This window comes from Schistocerca nitens, unplaced genomic scaffold (genome assembly GCF_023898315.1).
Source record: "Schistocerca nitens isolate TAMUIC-IGC-003100 unplaced genomic scaffold, iqSchNite1.1 HiC_scaffold_466, whole genome shotgun sequence".
Taxonomy (NCBI): domain Eukaryota; kingdom Metazoa; phylum Arthropoda; class Insecta; order Orthoptera; family Acrididae; genus Schistocerca; species Schistocerca nitens.
Window position 1 is genome coordinate 5,081,824 of NW_026045999.1, and position 16,687 is coordinate 5,098,510.

General features: G+C 66.9%; 4 protein-coding genes across 4 annotated transcripts; 1 reads left to right on the forward strand and 3 right to left on the reverse strand.

The window, feature by feature from the left end:
* Nucleotides 1–1,140: 1,140 nt before the first annotated feature.
* LOC126232221 (trichohyalin-like) lies at nucleotides 1,141–8,176 on the reverse strand. Its single transcript, XM_049942514.1, has 6 exons — nucleotides 6,746–8,176; nucleotides 5,914–6,595; nucleotides 5,192–5,817; nucleotides 3,331–5,075; nucleotides 2,253–3,228; nucleotides 1,141–2,136 (listed from the first exon to the last, which is right to left on the reverse strand). The coding sequence occupies exons 1-6, from the start codon at nucleotides 8,174–8,176 to the stop codon at nucleotides 1,141–1,143; spliced, it is 6,456 nt and encodes a 2,151-aa protein (XP_049798471.1).
* Nucleotides 8,177–8,502: 326 nt separating this feature from the next.
* LOC126232223 (uncharacterized) lies at nucleotides 8,503–9,186 on the reverse strand. The gene has a single exon (XM_049942515.1). It carries the CDS (start codon nucleotides 9,184–9,186, stop codon nucleotides 8,503–8,505), a length of 684 nt encoding a protein of 227 aa, XP_049798472.1.
* Nucleotides 9,187–9,350: 164 nt separating this feature from the next.
* Nucleotides 9,351–12,713, reverse strand: LOC126232224 (nuclease SbcCD subunit C-like). The gene has a single exon (XM_049942516.1). It carries the CDS (start codon nucleotides 12,711–12,713, stop codon nucleotides 9,351–9,353), a length of 3,363 nt encoding a protein of 1,120 aa, XP_049798473.1.
* Nucleotides 12,714–12,957: 244 nt separating this feature from the next.
* LOC126232225 (trichohyalin-like) lies at nucleotides 12,958–15,835 on the forward strand. The gene is made up of 3 exons (XM_049942517.1): nucleotides 12,958–14,124; nucleotides 14,210–14,751; nucleotides 14,854–15,835. Exons 1-3 carry the CDS (start codon nucleotides 12,958–12,960, stop codon nucleotides 15,833–15,835), a joined length of 2,691 nt encoding a protein of 896 aa, XP_049798474.1.
* The last annotated feature ends 852 nt before the right edge of the window (nucleotides 15,836–16,687 follow it).

A 16,687-nucleotide genomic window follows, 5' to 3' on the forward strand; every position in this document is an offset into this window, starting at 1 on the left:
GCAGAAACGGCTGCGCAGAAACGGCTGCGCAGAAGCGGCTGCGCGGAAGCGGCTGCGCAGAAGCGGCTGCGCAGAAACGGCTGCGCAGAAGCGGCTGCGTAGAAGCGGCTGCGCAGAAGCGGCTGCGCAGAAGCGGCTGCGCAGAAGCGGCTGCGCAGGAGCGGCTGCGCAGAAGCGGCTGCGCAGATGCGGCTGCGCAGAAGCGGCTGCGCAGAAGCGGCTGCGCAGAAGCGGCTGCGCAGAAGCGGCTGCGCAGAAGCGGCTGCGCAGAAGCGGCTGCGCAGAAACGGCTGCGCAGAAACGGCTGCGCCGAAACGGCTGCGCCGAAACGGCTGCGCCGAAACGGCTGCGCCGAAACGGCTGCGCCGAAACGGCTGCGCCGAAACGGCTGCGCCGAAACGGCTGCGCAGAAACGGCTGCGCCGAAACGGCTGCGCAGAAACGGCTGCGCCGAAACGGCTGCGCAGAAACGGCTGCGCCGAAACGGCTGCGCCGAAACAGCTGCGCCGAAACAGCTGCGCAGAAACAGCTGCACAGAAAAAGCTGCGCCGAAACAGCTGCGCAGAAACAGCTGCGCCGGAACAGCTGCGCAGGAACAGCTGCGCAGGAACAGCTGCGCAGAAACAGCTGCGCAGAAACAGCTGCGCAGAAACAGCTGCGCATAAACAGCTGCGCATAAACAGCTGCGCAGAAACAGCTCGCAGAAACAGCTGCGCAGCCGCCTCTGCGCAGCCGCCTCTGCGCAGCCGCCTCTGCGCAGCCGCCTCTGCGCAGCCGCCTCTGCGCAGCCGCCTCTGCGCAGCCGCTTCTGCGCAGCCGCTTCTGCGCAGCCGCTTCTGCGCAGCCGCTTCTGCGCAGCCGCTTCTGCGCAGCCGCTTCTGCGCAGCCGCTTCTGCGCAGCCGCTTCTGCGCAGCCGCTTCTGCGCAGCCGCTTCTGCGCAGCCGCTTCTGCGCAGCCGCTTCTGCGCAGCCGCTTCTGCGCAGCCGTTCCTGTGCAGCCGTTTATGCGCAGCCGTTTATGCGCAGCCGTTTCTGCGCAGCCGTTTCTGCGCAGCCGTTCCTGCGCAGCCGTTCCTGCGCAGCCGTTCCTGCGCAGCCGTCCCTGCGCAGCCGTTTCTGCGCAGCCGTTCCTGCGCAGCCGTTACTGCGCAGCCGTTTCTGCGCAGCCGTTTCTGCGCAGCCGTTTCTGCCTAGCTGTTTCTGCGCAGCTGTTTATGCGCAGCTGTTTCTGCGCAGCTGTTTCTGCGCAGCCGCTTCTGCGCAGCCGCTTCTGCGCAGCCGCTTCTGCGCAGCCGCTTCTGCGCAGCCGCTTCTGCGCAGCCGCTTCTGCGCAGCCGCTTCTGCGCAGCCGCTTCTGCGCAGCCGCTTCTGCGCAGCCGCTTCTGCGCAGCCGCTTCTGCGCAGCCGTTTCTGCGCAGCCGCTTCTGCGCAGCCGCTTCTGCGCAGCCGTTTCTGCGCAGCCGTTTCTGCGCAGCCGTTCCTGCGCAGCCGTTCCTGCGCAGCCGTTCCTGCGCAGCCGTTCCTGCGCAGCCGTTTCTGCGCAGCCGTTCCTGCGCAGCCGTTCCTGCGCAGCCGTTCCTGCGCAGCCGTTCCTGCGCAGCCGTTCCTCCGCAGCCGTTCCTGCGCAGCCGTTCCTGCGCAGCCGCTTCTGCGCAGCCGCTTCTGCGCAGCCGCTTCTGCGCAGCCGCTTCTGCGCAGCCGCTTCTGAGCAGCTGCTTCTGCGCAGCTGCTTCTGCGCAGCTGCTTCTGCGCAGCTGTTTCTGCGCAGCTGTTTCTGCGCAGCTGCTTCTGCGCAGCTGCTTCTGCGCAGCTGTTTCTGCCTAGCTGTTTCTGCGCAGCTGTTTCGGCGTAGCTGTTTCTGCGCAGCTGTTTCGGCGCAGCTGTTTCTGCGCAGCTGTTTCGGCGCAGCTGTTTCGGCGCAGCTGTTTCGGCGCAGCTGTTTCGGCGCAGCTGTTTCGGCGCAGCTGTTTCGGCGCAGCTGTTTCGGCGCAGCTGTTTCGGCGCAGCTGTTTCGCGCAGCTGTTCCTGCGCAGCTGTTCCTGCGCAGCTGTTCCTGCGCAGCTGTTCCTGCGCAGCTGTTCCCGCGCAGCTGTTCCCGCGCCGCCGTTTCCGCGCAGCCGTTTCTGCGCAGCCGTTTCTGCGCAGCCGTTTCTGCGCAGCCGTTTATGCGCAGCCGTTTATGCGCAGCCGTTTATGCGCAGCCGTTTATGCGCAGCCGTTTATGCGCAGCCGTTTATGCGCAGCCGTTTATGCGCAGCCGTTTATGCGCAGCCGTTTCTGCGCAGCCGCTTCTGCGCAGCCGCTTCTGCGCAGCCGCTTCTGCGCAGCCGCTTCTGCGCAGCCGCTTCTGCGCAGCCGCTTCTGCGCAGCCGTTTCTGCGCAGCCGCTTCTGCGCAGCCGCTTCTGCGCAGCCGTTTCTGCGCAGCCGTTTCTGCGCAGCCGCTTCTGCGCAGCCGTTTCTGCGCAGCCGTTCCTGCGCAGCCGTTCCTGCGCAGCCGTTTCTGCGCAGCCGTTCCTGCGCAGCCGTTCCTGCGCAGCCGTTACTGCGCAGCCGTTCCTGCGCAGCCGTTCCTGCGCAGCCGTTCCTGCGCAGCCGTTCCTGCGCAGCCGTTCCTGCGCAGCCGTTGCTGCGCAGCCGTTGCTGCGCAGCCGTTCCTGCGCAGCCGTTCCTGCGCAGCCGTTCCTGCGCAGCCGTTTCTGCGCAGCCGTTTCTGCGCAGCCGTTTCTGCGCAGCCGTTCCTGCGCAGCCGTTCCCGCGCAGCCGTTCCCGCGCAGCCGTTCCCGCGCAGCTGTTCCTGCGCAGCTGTTCCTGCGCAGCTGCTTCTGCGCAGCTGCTTCTGCGCAGCTGTTTCTGCGCAGCTGCTTCTGCACAGCTGCTTCTGCGCAGCTGTTTCTGCGCAGCTGCTTCTGCGCAGCTGCTTCTGCGCAGCTGCTTCTGCCTAGCTGTTTCGGCGCAGCTGTTTCGGCGCAGCTGTTTCTGCGCAGCTGTTTCGGCGCAGCTGTTTCGGCGCAGCTGTTTCTGCCTAGCTGTTTCTGCGCAGCTGTTTCGGCGCAGCTGTTTCTGCGCAGCTGTTTCGGCGCAGCTGTTTCGGCGCAGCTGTTTCGGCGCAGCTGTTTCGGCGCAGCTGTTTCGGCGCAGCTGTTCCTGCGCAGCTGTTCCTGCGCAGCTATTCCTGCGCAGCTGTTCCTGCGCAGCTGTTCCTGCGCAGCTGTTCCTGCGCCGCTGTTCCTGCGCAGCCGTTTATGCGCAGCCGTTTATGCGCAGCCGTTTCTGCGCAGCCGTTTCTGCGCAGCCGTTTCTGCGCAGCCGTTTCTGCGCAGCCGTTTCTGCGCAGCCGTTTCTGCGCAGCCGTTTCTGCGCAGCCGCTTCTGCGCAGCCGTTTCTGCGCAGCCGCTTCTGCGCAGCCGCTTCTGCGCAGCCGCTTCTGCGCAGCCGCTTCTGCGCAGCCGCTTCTGCGCAGCCGCTTCTGCGCAGCCGCTTCTGCGCAGCCGCTTCTGCGCAGCCGCTTCTGCGCTGCCGCTTCTGCGCAGCCGCTTCTGCGCAGCCGCTTCTGCGCAGCCGCTTCTGCGCAGCCGCTTCTGCGCAGCCGCATCTGCGCAGCCGCTTCTGCGCAGCCGCTTCTGCGCAGCCGCTTCTGCGCAGCCGCTTCTGCGCAGCCGCTTCTGCGCAGCCGTTTCTGCGCAGCCGTTTCTGCGCAGCCGTTTCTGCGCAGCCGTTCCTGCGCAGCCGTTGCTGCGCCGCTGTTCCTGCGCAGCTGTTCCTGCGCAGCCGTTCCTGCGCAGCCGTTCCTGCGCAGCCGTTCCTGCGCAGCCGTTCCTGCGCAGCCGTTTCTGCGCAGCCGTTGCTGTGCAGCCGTTCCTGCGCAGCCGTTCCTGCGCAGCCGTTCCTGCGCAGCCGTTCCTGCGCAGCTGTTTCTGCGCAGCTGTTACTGCGCAGCCGTTACTGCGCAGCCGTTCCTGCGCAGCCGTTTCTGCGCAGCCGTTTCTGCGCAGCCGTTTCTGCGCAGCCGTTTCTGCGCAGCCGTTTCTGCGCAGCCGTTTCTGCGCAGCCGCTTCTGCGCAGCCGCTTCTGCGCAGCCGCTTCTGCGCAGCCGATTCTGCGCAGCCGTTTCCGCGCAGCCGCTTCTGCGCAGCCGCTTCTGCGCAGCCGCTTCTGCGCAGCCGCTTCTGCGCAGCCGCTTCTGCGCAGCCGCTTCTGCGCAGCCGCTTCTGCGCACCCGCTTCTGCGCAGCCGCTTCTGCGCAGCCGATTCTGCGCAGCCGATTCTGCGCAGCCGATTCTGCGCAGCCGCTTCTGCGCAGCCGTTTCTGCGCAGCCGTTTCTGCGCAGCCGCTTCTGCGCAGCCGTTTCTGCGCAGCCGTTTCTGCGCAGCCGTTCCTGCGCAGCCGTTCCTGCGCAGCCGTTCCTGCGCAGCCGTTCCTGCGCAGCCGTTCCTGCGCAGCCGTTCCTGCGCAGCCGTTCCTGCGCAGCCGTTCCTGCGCAGCCGTTCCTGCGCAGCCGTTCCTGCGCAGCCGTTTCTGCGCAGCCGTTCCTGCGCAGCCGTTCCTGCGCAGCCGTTCCTGCGCAGCCGTTCCTGCGCAGCCGCTTCTGCGCAGCTGTTCCTGCGCAGCTGCTTCTGCGCAGCTGTTCCTGCGCAGCTGTTCCTGCGCAGCTGCTTCTGCGCAGCTGCTTCTGCGCAGCTGCTTCTGCGCAGCTGCTTCTGCGCAGCTGCTTCTGCGCAGCTGTTCCTGCGCAGCTGCTTCTGCGCAGCTGCTTCTGCGCAGCTGTTTCTGCGCAGCTGTACCGCGCAGCTGCTTCTGCGCAGCTGTTTCTGCGCAGCTGTTTCTGCGCAGCTGTTCCTGCGCAGCTGTTCCTGCGCAGCTGTTCCTGCGCAGCTGTTCCTGCGCAGCTGTTCCTGCGCAGCTGTTCCTGCGCATTTGTTTCTGCGCAGCTGTTTCTGCGCAGCTGTTTTTGCGCAGCTGTTTCTGCGCAGCTGTTTCTGCGCAGCTGTTTCTGCCTAGCTGTTTCTGCGCAGCCGTTTCTGCGCAGCCGTTTCTGCGCAGCCGTTTCTGCGCAGCCGTTTCTGCGCAGCCGTTTCTGCGCAGCCGTTTATGCGCAGCCGTTTATGCGCAGCCGTTTATGCGCAGCCGTTTATGCGCAGCCGTTAATGCGCAGCCGTTTATGCGCAGCCGTTTATGCGCAGCCGTTTCTGCGCAGCCGTTTCTGCGCAGCCGTTTCTGCGCAGCCGTTTCTGCGCAGCCGTTTCTGCGCAGCCGCTTCTGCGCAGCCGTTTCTGCGCAGCCGCTTCTGCGCAGCCGCTTCTGCGCAGCCGCTTCTGCGCAGCCGCTTCTGCGCAGCCGCTTCTGCGCAGCCGCTTCTGCGCAGCCGCTTCTGCGCAGCCGCTTCTGCGCAGCCGCTTCTGCGCAGCCGCTTCTGCGCAGCCGCTTCTGCGCAGCCGTTTCTGCGCAGCCGTTTCTGCGCAGCCGTTTCTGCGCAGCCGTTCCTGCGCAGCCGTTCCTGCGCAGCCGTTCCTGCGCAGCCGTTCCTGCGCAGCCGTTACTGCGCAGCCGTTCCTGCGCAGCCGTTCCTGCGCAGCCGTTCCTGCGCAGCCGTTCCTGCGCAGCCGTTCCTGCGCAGCCGTTCCTGCGCAGCCGTTCCTGCGCAGCCGTTCCTGCGCAGCCGTTCCTGCGCAGCAGTTCCTGCGCAGCAGTTCCTGCGCAGCTGTTCCTGCGCAGCTGTTCCCGCGCAGCTGTTCCCGCGCAGCTGTTCCCGCGCAGCTGTTCCCGCGCCGCCGTTTCCGCGCAGCCGTTTCCGCGCAGCCGTTTCTGCGCAGCCGTTTCTGCGCAGCCGTTTATGCGCAGCCGTTTATGCGCAGCCGTTTATGCGCAGCCGTTTATGCGCAGCCGTTTATGCGCAGCCGCTTCTGCGCAGCCGCTTCTGCGCAGCCGCTTCTGCGCAGCCGCTTCTGCGCAGCCGCTTCTGCGCAGCCGCTTCTGCGCAGCCGCTTCTGCGCAGCCGCTTCTGCGCAGCCGCTTCTGCGCAGCCGTTTCTGCGCAGCCGTGTCTGCGCAGCCGCTTCTGCGCAGCCGCTTCTGCGCAGCCGTTTCTGCGCAGCCGCTTCTGCGCAGCCGTTTCTGCGCAGCCGTTCCTGCGCAGCCGTTCCTGCGCAGCCGTTCCTGCGCAGCCGTTACTGCGCAGCCGTTCCTGCGCAGCCGTTGCTGCGCAGCCGTTCCTGCGCAGCCGTTCCTGCGCAGCCGTTCCTGCGCAGCCGTTCCTGCGCAGCCGTTTCTGCGCAGCCGTTTCTGCGCAGCCGTTCCTGCGCAGCCGTTCCTGCGCAGCCGTTCCTGCGCAGCCGTTCCTGCGCAGCTGTTCCTGCGCAGCTGCTTCTGCGCAGCTGCTTCTGCGCAGCTGCTTCTGCGCAGCTGCTTCTGCGCAGCTGCTTCTGCGCAGCTGCTTCTGCCTAGCTGTTTCGGCGCAGCTGTTTCGGCGCAGCTGTTTCTGCGCAGCTGTTTCGGCGCAGCTGTTTCGGCGCAGCTGTTTCTGCCTAGCTGTTTCTGCGCAGCTGTTTCGGCGCAGCTGTTTCTGCGCAGCTGTTTCGGCGCAGCTGTTTCGGCGCAGCTGTTTCGGCGCAGCTGTTTAGGCGCAGCTGTTTCGGCGCAGCTGTTCCTGCGCAGCTGTTCCTGCGCAGCTGTTCCTGCGCAGCTGTTCCTGCGCAGCTGTTCCTGCGCCGCTGTTCCTGCGCAGCCGTTTATGCGCAGCCGTTTATGCGCAGCCGTTTATGCGCAGCCGTTTCTGCGCAGCCGTTTCTGCGCAGCCGTTTCTGCGCAGCCGTTTCTGCGCAGCCGTTTCTGCGCAGCCGCTTCTGCGCAGCCGCTTCAGCGCAGCCGCTTCTGCGCAGCCGTTTCTGCGCAGCCGTTTCTGCGCAGCCGTTTCTGCGCAGCCGTTTCTGCGCAGCCGCTTCTGCGCAGCCGCTTCTGCGCAGCCGTTTCTGCGCAGCCGTTTCTGCGCAGCCGTTTCTGCGCAGCCGTTCCTGCGCAGCCGTTGCTGCGCCGCCGTTCCTGCGCAGCCGTTCCTGCGCAGCTGTTTCTGCGCAGCTGTTACTGCGCAGCTGTTCCTGCGCAGCCGTTCCTGCGCAGCCGTTTCTGCGCAGCCGTTGCTGCGCAGCCGTTCCTGCGCAGCTGTTCCTACGCAGCTGTTCCTGCGCAGCTGTTCCTGCGCAGCTGTTTCTGCGCAGCTGTTACTGCGCAGCTGTTCCTGCGCAGCCGTTCCTGCGCAGCCGTTTCTGCGCAGCCGTTTCTGCGCAGCCGTTTCTGCGCAGCCGTTTCTGCGCAGCCGCTTCTGCGCAGCCGCTTCTGCGCAGCCGCTTCTGCGCAGCCGATTCTGCGTAGCCGTTTCTGCGCAGCCGCTTCCGCGCAGCCGCTTCTGCGCAGCCGCTTCTGCGCAGCCGCTTCTGCGCAGCCGCTTCTGCGCAGCCGCTTCTGCGCAGCCGCTTCTGCGCAGCCGCTTCTGCGCAGCCGCTTCTGCGCAGCCGCTTCTGCGCAGCCGCTTCTGCGCAGCCGCTTCTGCGCAGCCGCTTCTGCGCAGCCGCTTCTGCGCAGCCGCTTCTGCGCAGCCGATTCTGCGCAGCCGATTCTGCGCAGCCGATTCTGCGCAGCCGCTTCTGCGCAGCCGTTTCTGCGCAGCCGTTTCTGCGCAGCCGTTTCTGCGCAGCCGCTTCTGCGCAGCCGTTTCTGCGCAGCCGTTTCTGCGCAGCCGTTCCTGCGCAGCCGTTCCTGCGCAGCCGTTCCTGCGCAGCCGTTCCTGCGCAGCCGTTCCTGCGCAGCCGTTCCTGCGCAGCCGTTTCTGCGCAGCCGTTCCTGCGCAGCCGTTCCTGCGCAGCCGTTCCTGCGCAGCCGTTCCTGCGCAGCTGCTTCTGCGCAGCTGTTCCTGCGCAGCTGCTTCTGCGCAGCTGCTTCTGCGCAGCTGCTTCTGCGCAGCTGCTTCTGCGCAGCTGCTTCTGCGCAGCTGTTCCTGCGCAGCTGCTTCTGCGCAGCTGCTTCTGCGCAGCTGTTTCTGCGCAGCTGTACCGCGCAGCTGCTTCTGCGCAGCTGTTTCTGCGCAGCTGTTTCTGCGCAGCTGTTCCTGCGCAGCTGTTCCTGCGCAGCTGTTCCTGCGCAGCTGTTCCTGTGCAGCTGTTCCTGTGCAGCTGTTCCTGCGCATTTGTTTCTGCGCAGCTGTTTCTGCGCAGCTGTTTCTGCGCAGCTGTTTCTGCGCAGCCGTTTCTGCGCAGCCGTTTCTACGCAGCTGTTTCTGCCTAGCTGTTTCTGCGCAGCCGTTTCTGCGCAGCCGTTTCTGCGCAGCCGTTTATGCGCAGCCGTTTATGCGCAGCCGTTTCTGCGCAGCCGTTTCTGCGCAGCCGTTTCTGCGCAGCCGTTTCTGCGCAGCCGTTTCTGCGCAGCCGTTTCTGCGCAGCCGTTAATGCGCAGCCGTTTATGCGCAGCCGTTTATGCGCAGCCGTTTATGCGCAGCCGTTTATGCGCAGCCGTTTATGCGCAGCCGTTTCTGCGCAGCCGTTTCTGCGCAGCCGTTTCTGCGCAGCCGTTTCTGCGCAGCCGTTTCTGCGCAGCCGTTTCTGCGCAGCCGTTTCTGCGCAGCCGATTCTGCGCAGCCGCTTCTGCGCAGCCGCTTCTGCGCAGCAGCTTCTGCGCAGCCGCTTCTGCGCAGCCGCTTCTGCGCAGCCGCTTCTGCGCAGCCGCTTCTGCGCAGCCGCTTCTGCGCAGCCGCTTCTGAGCAGCCGCTTCTGCGCAGCCGCTTCTGCGCAGCCGCTTCTGCGCAGCCGCTTCTGCGCAGCCGCTTCTGCGCAGCCGCTTCTGCGCAGCCGCTTCTGCGCAGCTGCGCAGCCGTTCCTGCGCAGCCGTTCCTGCGCAGCCGTTCCTGCGCAGCCGCTCCTGCGCAGCCGTTACTGCGCAGCCGTTACTGCGCAGCCGTTTCTGCGCAGCCGTTCCTGCGCAGCCGTTCCCGCGCAGCCGTTCCCGCGCAGCCGTTCCCGCGCAGCCGTTCCCGCGCAGCCGTTCCCGCGCAGCCGTTCCCGCGCAGCCGTTCCCGCGCAGCCGTTCCCGCGCAGCCGTTCCCGCGCAGCCTTTCCCGCGCAGCCGTTTCCGCGCAGCCGTTTCCGCGCAGCCGTTCCTGCGAAGCCGTTCCTGCGAAGCCGTTCCTGCGAAGCCGTTCATGCGCAGCCGTTCCTGCGCAGCCGTTCCTGCGAAGCCGTTCCTGCGAAGCCGTTCCTGCGCAGCCGTTCCTGCGCAGCCGTTCCTGCGCAGCCGTTCCTGCGCAGCCGTTCCTGCGCAGCCGTTTCTGCGCAGCCGTTTCTGCGCAGCCGTTTCTGCGCAGCCGTTTATGCGCAGCCGTTTCTGCGCAGCCGTTTCTGCCTAGCCGTTTCTGCGCAGCCGTTTCTGCGCAGCAGCTTCTGCGCAGCCGCTTCTGCGCAGCCGCTTCTGCGCAGCCGCTTCTGCGCAGCCGCTTCTGCGCAGCCGCTTCTGCGCGGCCGCTTCTGCGCGGCCGTTTCTGCGCGGCCGCTTCTGCGCGGCCGCTTCTGCGCGGCCGCTTCTGCGCGGCCGCTTCTGCGCGGCCGCTTCTGCGCGGCCGCTTCTGCGCGGCCGCTTCTGCGCGGCCGTTTCTGCGCGGCCGTTTCTGCGCGGCCGCTTCTGCGCGGCCGCTTCTGCGCGGCCGCTTCTGCGCGACCGCTTCTGCGCGGCCGTTCCTGCGCGGCCGTTCCTGCGCGGCCGTTCCTGCGCGGCCGTTCCTGCGCGGCCGTTACTGCGCGGCCGTTACTGCGCGGCCGTTCCCGCGCGGCCGTTCCCGCGCGGCCGTTCCCGCGCGGCCGTTCCCGCGCGGCCGTTCCCGCGCGGCCGTTCCCGCGCGGCCGTTCCCGCGCGGCCGTTCCCGCGCGGCCGTTCCCGCGCGGCCGTTCCCGCGCGGCCTTTCCCGCGCGGCCGTTTCCGCGCAGCCGTTCCCGCGCAGCCGTTCCCGCGCAGCCGTTCCCGCGCAGCCGTTTCCGCGCAGCCGTTTCCGCGCAGCCGTTCCTGCGCAGCCGTTTCTGCGCAGCCGTTCCTGCGCAGCCGTTCCTGCGCAGCCGTTTCTGCGCAGCCGTTCCTGCGCAGCCGTTCCTGCGCAGCTGTTTCGGCGCAGCCGTTTCTGCCCAGCCGTTTCTGCGCAGCCGTTTCTGCGCAGCCGTTTCTGCGCAGCCGTTTCTGCGCAGCCGTTTCTGCGCAGCCGTTTCTGCGCAGCCGTTTATGCGCAGCCGTTTATGCGCAGCCGTTTCTGCGCAGCCGCTTCTGCGCAGCCGCTTCTGCGCAGCCGCTTCTGCGCAGCCGCTTCTGCGCAGCCGCTTCTGCGCAGCCGCTTCTGCGCAGCCGCTTCTGCGCAGCCGCTTCTGCGCAGCCGCTTCTGCGCAGCCGCTTCTGCGCAGCCGCTTCTGCGCAGCCGCTTCTGCGCAGCCGCTTCTGCGCAGCCGCATCTGCGCAGCCGCTTCTGCGCAGCCGCTTCTGCGCAGCCGCTTCTGCGCAGCCGCTTCTGCGCAGCCGCTTCTGCGCAGCCGCTTCTGCGCAGCCGCTTCTGCGCAGCCGCTTCTGCGCAGCCGCTTCTGCGCAGCCGCTTCTGCGCAGCCGTTTCTGCGCAGCCGTTTCTGCGCAGCCGTTTCTGCGCAGCCGTTCCTGCGCAGCCGTTCCTGCGCAGCCGTTTCTGCGCAGCCGTTCCTGCGCAGCCGTTCCTGCGCAGCCGTTTCTGCGCAGCCGTTTCTGCGCAGCCGTTCCTGCCGGCTGCGCAGGAACGGCTGCGCAGAAACGGCTGCGCAGAAACGGCTGCGCAGAAACGGCTGCGCAGAAGCGGCTGCGCAGAAGCGGCTGCGCAGAAACGGCTGCGCAGAAACGGCTGCGCAGAAACGGCTGCGCAGAAACGGCTGCGCAGAAGCGGCTGCGCTGAAGCGGCTGCGCAGAAGCGGCTGCGCAGAAACGGCTGCGCAGAAACGGCTGCGCAGAAACGGCTGCGCAGAAACGGCTGCGCAGAAACGGCTGCGCATAAACGGCTGCGCATAAACGGCTGCGCATAAACGGCTGCGCAGGAACAGCGGCGCAGGAACAGCTGCGCAGGAACAGCTGCGCAGGAACAGCTGCGCAGGAACAGCTGCGCAGGAACAGCTGCGCAGGAACAGCTGCGCCGAAACAGCTGCGCCTAAACAGCTGCGCCGAAACAGCTGCGCCGAAACAGCTGCGCCGAAACAGCTGCGCAGAAACAGCTGCGCCGAAACAGCTGCGCAGAAACAGCTAGGCAGAAACAGCTGCGCCGAAACAGCTGCGCCGAAACAGCTGCGCAGAAACAGCTGCGCCGAAACAGCTGCGCCGAAACAGCTAGGCAGAAGCAGCTGCGCAGAAGCAGCTGCGCAGAAGCAGCTGCGCAGAAGCAGCTGCGCAGAAGCAGCTGCGCAGAAGCAGCTGCGCAGAAGCAGCTGCGCAGGAACGGCTGCGCAGGAACGGCTGCGCAGGAACGGCTGCGCAGGAACGGCTGCGCAGGAACGGCTGCGCAGAAACGGCTGCGCAGAAACGGCTGCGCAGGAACGGCTGCGCAGGAACGGCTGCGCAGGAACGGCTGCGCAGGAACGGCTGCGCAGCAACGGCTGCGCAGGAACGGCTGCGCAGTAACGGCTGCGCAGGAACGGCTGCGCAGGAACGGCTGCGCAGGAACGGCTGCGCAGAAACGGCTGCGCAGAAGCGGCTGCGCAGAAACGGCTGCGCAGAAACGGCTGCGCAGAAGCGGCTGCGCAGACACGGCTGCGCAGAAACGGCTGCGCAGAAGCGGCTGCGCAGAAGCGGCTGCGCAGAAGCGGCTGCGCAGAAGCGGCTGCGCAGAAGCGGCTGCGCAGAAGCGGCTGCGCAGAAGCGGCTGCGCAGAAGCGGCTGCGCAGAAGCGGCTGCGCATAAACGGCTGCGCATAAACGGCTGCGCATAAACGGCTGCGCATAAACGGCTGCGCATAAACGGCTGCGCATAAACGGCTGCGCAGAAACGGCTGCGCAGAAACGGCTGCGCAGAAACGGCAGCGCAGAAACGGCGGCGCGGGAACAGCTGCGCGGGAACAGCTGCGCGGGAACAGCTGCGCGGGAACAGCTGCGCAGGAACAGCTGCGCAGGAACTGCTGCGCAGGAACTGCTGCGCAGGAACGGCTGCGCAGGAACGGCTGCGCAGGAACGGCTGCGCAGGAACGGCTGCGCAGGAACGGCTGCGCAGGAACGGCTGCGCAGGAACGGCTGCGCAGGAACGGCTGCGCAGGAACGGCTGCGCAGGAACGGCTGCGCAGTAACGGCTGCGCAGTAACGGCTGCGCAGGAACGGCTGCGCAGGAACGGCTGCGCAGGAACGGCTGCGCAGGAACGGCTGCGCAGAAACGGCTGCGCAGAAACGGCTGCGCAGAAACGGCTGCGCAGAAGCGGCTGCGCAGAAGCGGCTGCGCAGAAGCGGCTGCGCAGAAGCGGCTGCGCAGAAGCGGCTGCGCAGAAGCGGCTGCGCAGAAGCGGCTGCGCAGAAGCGGCTGCGCAGAAGCGGCTGCGCAGAAGCGGCTGCGCAGAAGCGGCTGCGCAGAAACGGCTGCGCAGAAGCGGCTGCGCAGAAACGGCTGCGCAGAAACGGCTGCGCAGAAACGGCTGCGCAGAAACGGCTGCGCAGAAACGGCTGCGCATAAACGGCTGCGCATAAACGGCTGCGCATTAACGGCTGCGCATAAACGGCTGCGCATAAACGGCTGCGCATAAACGGCTGCGCATAAACGGCTGCGCAGAAACGGCTGCGCAGAAACGGCTGCGCAGAAACGGCTGCGCAGAAACGGCTGCGCAGAAACGGCTGCGCAGAAACAGCTAGGCAGAAACAGCTGCGCAGAAACAGCTGCGCAGAAACAGCTGCGCAGAAACAGCTGCGCAGAAACAGCTGCGCAGAAACAGCTGCGCAGAAACAAATGCGCAGGAACAGCTGCGCAGGAACAGCTGCGCAGGAACAGCTGCGCAGGAACAGCTGCGCAGGAACAGCTGCGCAGGAACAGCTGCGCAGAAACAGCTGCGCAGAAACAGCTGCGCAGAAGCAGCTGCGCGGTACAGCTGCGCAGAAACAGCTGCGCAGAAGCAGCTGCGCAGAAGCAGCTGCGCAGGAACAGCTGCGCAGAAGCAGCTGCGCAGAAGCAGCTGCGCAGAAGCAGCTGCGCAGAAACAGCTGCGCAGAAACAAATGCGCAGGAACAGCTGCGCAGGAACAGCTGCGCAGGAACAGCTGCGCAGGAACAGCTGCGCAGGAACAGCTGCGCAGGAACAGCTGCGCAGAAACAGCTGCGCAGAAACAGCTGCGCAGTACAGCTGCGCAGAAACAGCTGCGCAGAAGCAGCTGCGCAGAAGCAGCTGCGCAGGAACAGCTGCGCAGAAGCAGCTGCGCAGGAACAGCTGCGCAGGAACAGCTGCGCAGAAGCAGCTGCGCAGGAACAGCTGCGCAGAAGCGGCTGCGCAGGAACGGCTGCGCAGGAACGGCTGCGCAGGAACGGCTGCGCAGGAACGGCTGCGCAGAAACGGCTGCGCAGGAACGGCTGCGCAGGAACGGCTGCGCAGGAACGGCTGCGCAGGAACGGCTGCGCAGGAACGGCTGCGCAGGAACGGCTGCGCAGGAACGGCTGCGCAGGAACGGCTGCGCAGGAACGGCTGCGCAGGAACGGCTGCGCAGAAACGGCTGCGCAGAAACGGCTGCGCAGAAGCGGCTGCGCAGAAACGGCTGCGCAGAAACGGCTGCGCAGAAGCGGCTGCGCAGAATCGGCTGCGCAGAATCGGCTGCGCAGAATCGGCTGCGCAGAAGCGGCTGCGCAGAAGCGGCTGCGCAGAAGCGGCTGCGCAGAAGCGGCTGCGCAGAAGCGGCTGCGCAGAAGCGGCTGCGCAGAAGCGGCTGCGCAGAAGCGGCTGCGCGGAAGCGGCTGCGCGGAAACGGCTGCGCAGAATCGGCTGCGCAGAAGCGGCTGCGCAGAAGCGGCTGCGCAGAAGCGGCTGCGCAGAAACGGCTGCGCAGAAACGGCTGCGCAGAAACGGCTGCGCAGAAACGGCTGCGCAGAAACGGCTGCGCAGAAACGGCTGCGCAGGAACGGCTGCGCAGTAACGGCTGCGCAGTAACAGCTGCGCAGAAACAGCTGCGCAGGAACAGCTGCGCAGGAACGGCTGCGCAGGAACGGCTGCGCAGGAACGGCTGCACAGCAACGGCTGCGCAGAAACGGCTGCGCAGGAACGGCTGCGCAGGAACGGCTGCGCAGGAACGGCTGCGCAGGAACGGCTGCGCAGGAACAGCTGCGCAGGAACAGCTGCGCAGGAACAGCGGCGCAGCAACGGCTGCGCAGGAACGGCTGCGCAGAAACGGCTGCGCAGAAACGGCTGCGCAGAAACGGCTGCGCAGAAGCGGCTGCGCAGAAGCGGCTGCGCAGAAGCGGCTGCGCAGAAGCGGCTGCGCAGAAGCGGCTGCGCAGATGCGGCTGCGCAGAAGCGGCTGCGCAGAAGCGGCTGCGCAGAAGCGGCTGCGCAGAAGCGGCTGCGCAGAAGCGGCAGCGCAGAAGCGGCTGCGCAGAAGCGGCTGCGCAGAAGCGGCTGCGCAGAAGCGGCTGCGCAGAAGCGGCTGCGCAGAAGCGGCTGCGCAGAAGCGGCTGCGCAGAAGCGGCTGCGCAGAAGCGGCTGCGCAGAAACGGCTGCGCAGAAGCGGCTGCGCAGAAACGGCTGCGCAGAAACGGCTGCGCAGAAACGGCTGCGCAGAAACGGCTGCGCAGAAACGGCTGCGCAGAAACGGCTGCGCAGAAACGGCTGCGCATAAACGGCTGCGCATAAACGGCTGCGCAGGAACAGCGGCGCAGGAACAGCTGCACAGGAACAGCTGCGCAGGAACAGCTGCGCAGGAACAGCTGCGCAGGAACAGCTGCGCAGGAACAGCTGCGCCGAAACAGCTGCGCCGAAACAGCTGCGCCGAAACAGCTGCGCCGAAACAGCTGCGCCGAAACAGCTGCGCAGAAACAGCTGCGCCGAAACAGCTGCGCAGAAACAGCTAGGCAGAAACAGCTGCGCCGAAACAGCTGCGCCGAAACAGCTGCGCAGAAACAGCTGCGCCGAAACAGCTGCGCCGAAACAGCTAGGCAGAAGCAGCTGCGCAGAAGCAGCTGCGCAGAAGCAGCTGCGCAGAAACAGCTGCGCAGAAGCAGCTGTGCAGAAGCAGCTGCGCAGAAACAGCTGCGCAGAAGCAGCTGCGCAGAAGCAGCTGCGCAGGAACAGCTGCGCAGGAACAGCTGCGCGGGAACGGCTGCGCGGGAACGGCTGCGCGGGAACGGCTGCGCAGGAACGGCTGCGCAGAAACGGCTGCGCAGAAACGGCTGCGCAGAAACGGCTGCGCAGGAACGGCTGCGCAGGAACGGCTGCGCAGGAACGGCTGCGCAGCAACGGCTGCGCAGCAACGGCTGCGCAGGAACGGCTGCGCAGGAACGGCTGCGCAGGAACGGCTGCGCAGGAACGGCTGCGCAGGAACGGCTGCGCAGTAACGGCTGCGCAGGAACGGCTGCGCAGGAACGGCTGCGCAGAAACGGCTGCGCAGGAACGGCTGCGCAGGAACGGCTGCGCAGAAGCGGCTGCGCAGAAACGGCTGCGCAGAAACGGCTGCGCAGAAGCGGCTGCGCAGAAGCGGCTGCGCAGAAACGGCTGCGCAGAAGCGGCTGCGCAGAAGCGGCTGCGCAGAAGCGGCTGCGCAGAAGCGGCTGCGCAGAAGCGGCTGCGCAGAAGCGGCTGCGCAGAAACGGCTGCGCATAAACGGCTGCGCATAAACGGCTGCGCATAAACGGCTGCGCATAAACGGCTGCGCATAAACGGCTGCGCATAAATGGCTGCGCATAAACGGCTGCGCATAAACGGCTGCGCAGAAACGGCTGCGCAGAAACGGCTGCGCAGAAACGGCTGCGCAGAAACGGCTGCGCGGAAACGGCGGCGCGGGAACAGCTGCGCGGGAACAGCTGCGCAGGAACAGCTGCGCAGGAACAGCTGCGCAGGAACAGCTGCGCAGGAACAGCTGCGCGAAACAGCTGCGCCGAAACAGCTGCGCCGAAACAGCTGCGCCGAAACAGCTGCGCCGAAACAGCTGCGCCGAAACAGCTGCGCCGAAACAGCTGCGCCGAAACAGCTGCGCCGAAACAGCTGCGCAGAAACAGCTGCGCCGAAACAGCTGCGCAGAAACAGCTGCGCCGAAACAGCTGCGCAGAAACAGCTAGGCAGAAACAGCTGCGCAGAAGCAGCTGCGCAGAAGCAGCTGCGCAGAAACAGCTGCGCAGAAACAGCTGCGCAGAAGCAGCTGCGCAGAAGCAGCTGCGCAGAAGCGGCTGCTCAGAAGCGGCTGCGCAGAAGCGGCTGCGCAGAAGCGGCTGCGCAGAAGCGGCTGCGCAGAAGCGGCTGCGCAGGAACGGCTGCGCAGGAACGGCTGCGGAGGAACGGCTGCGCAGGAACGGCTGCGCAGGAACGGCTGCGCAGGAACGGCTGCGCAGGAACGGCTGCGCAGAAACGGCTGCGCAGGAACGGCTGCGCAGGAACGGCTGCGCAGGAACGGCTGCGCAGGAACGGCTGCGCAGAAACGGCTGCGCAGAAACGGCTGCGCAGAAACGGCTGCGCAGAAGCGGCTGCGCAGAAGCGGCTGCGCAGA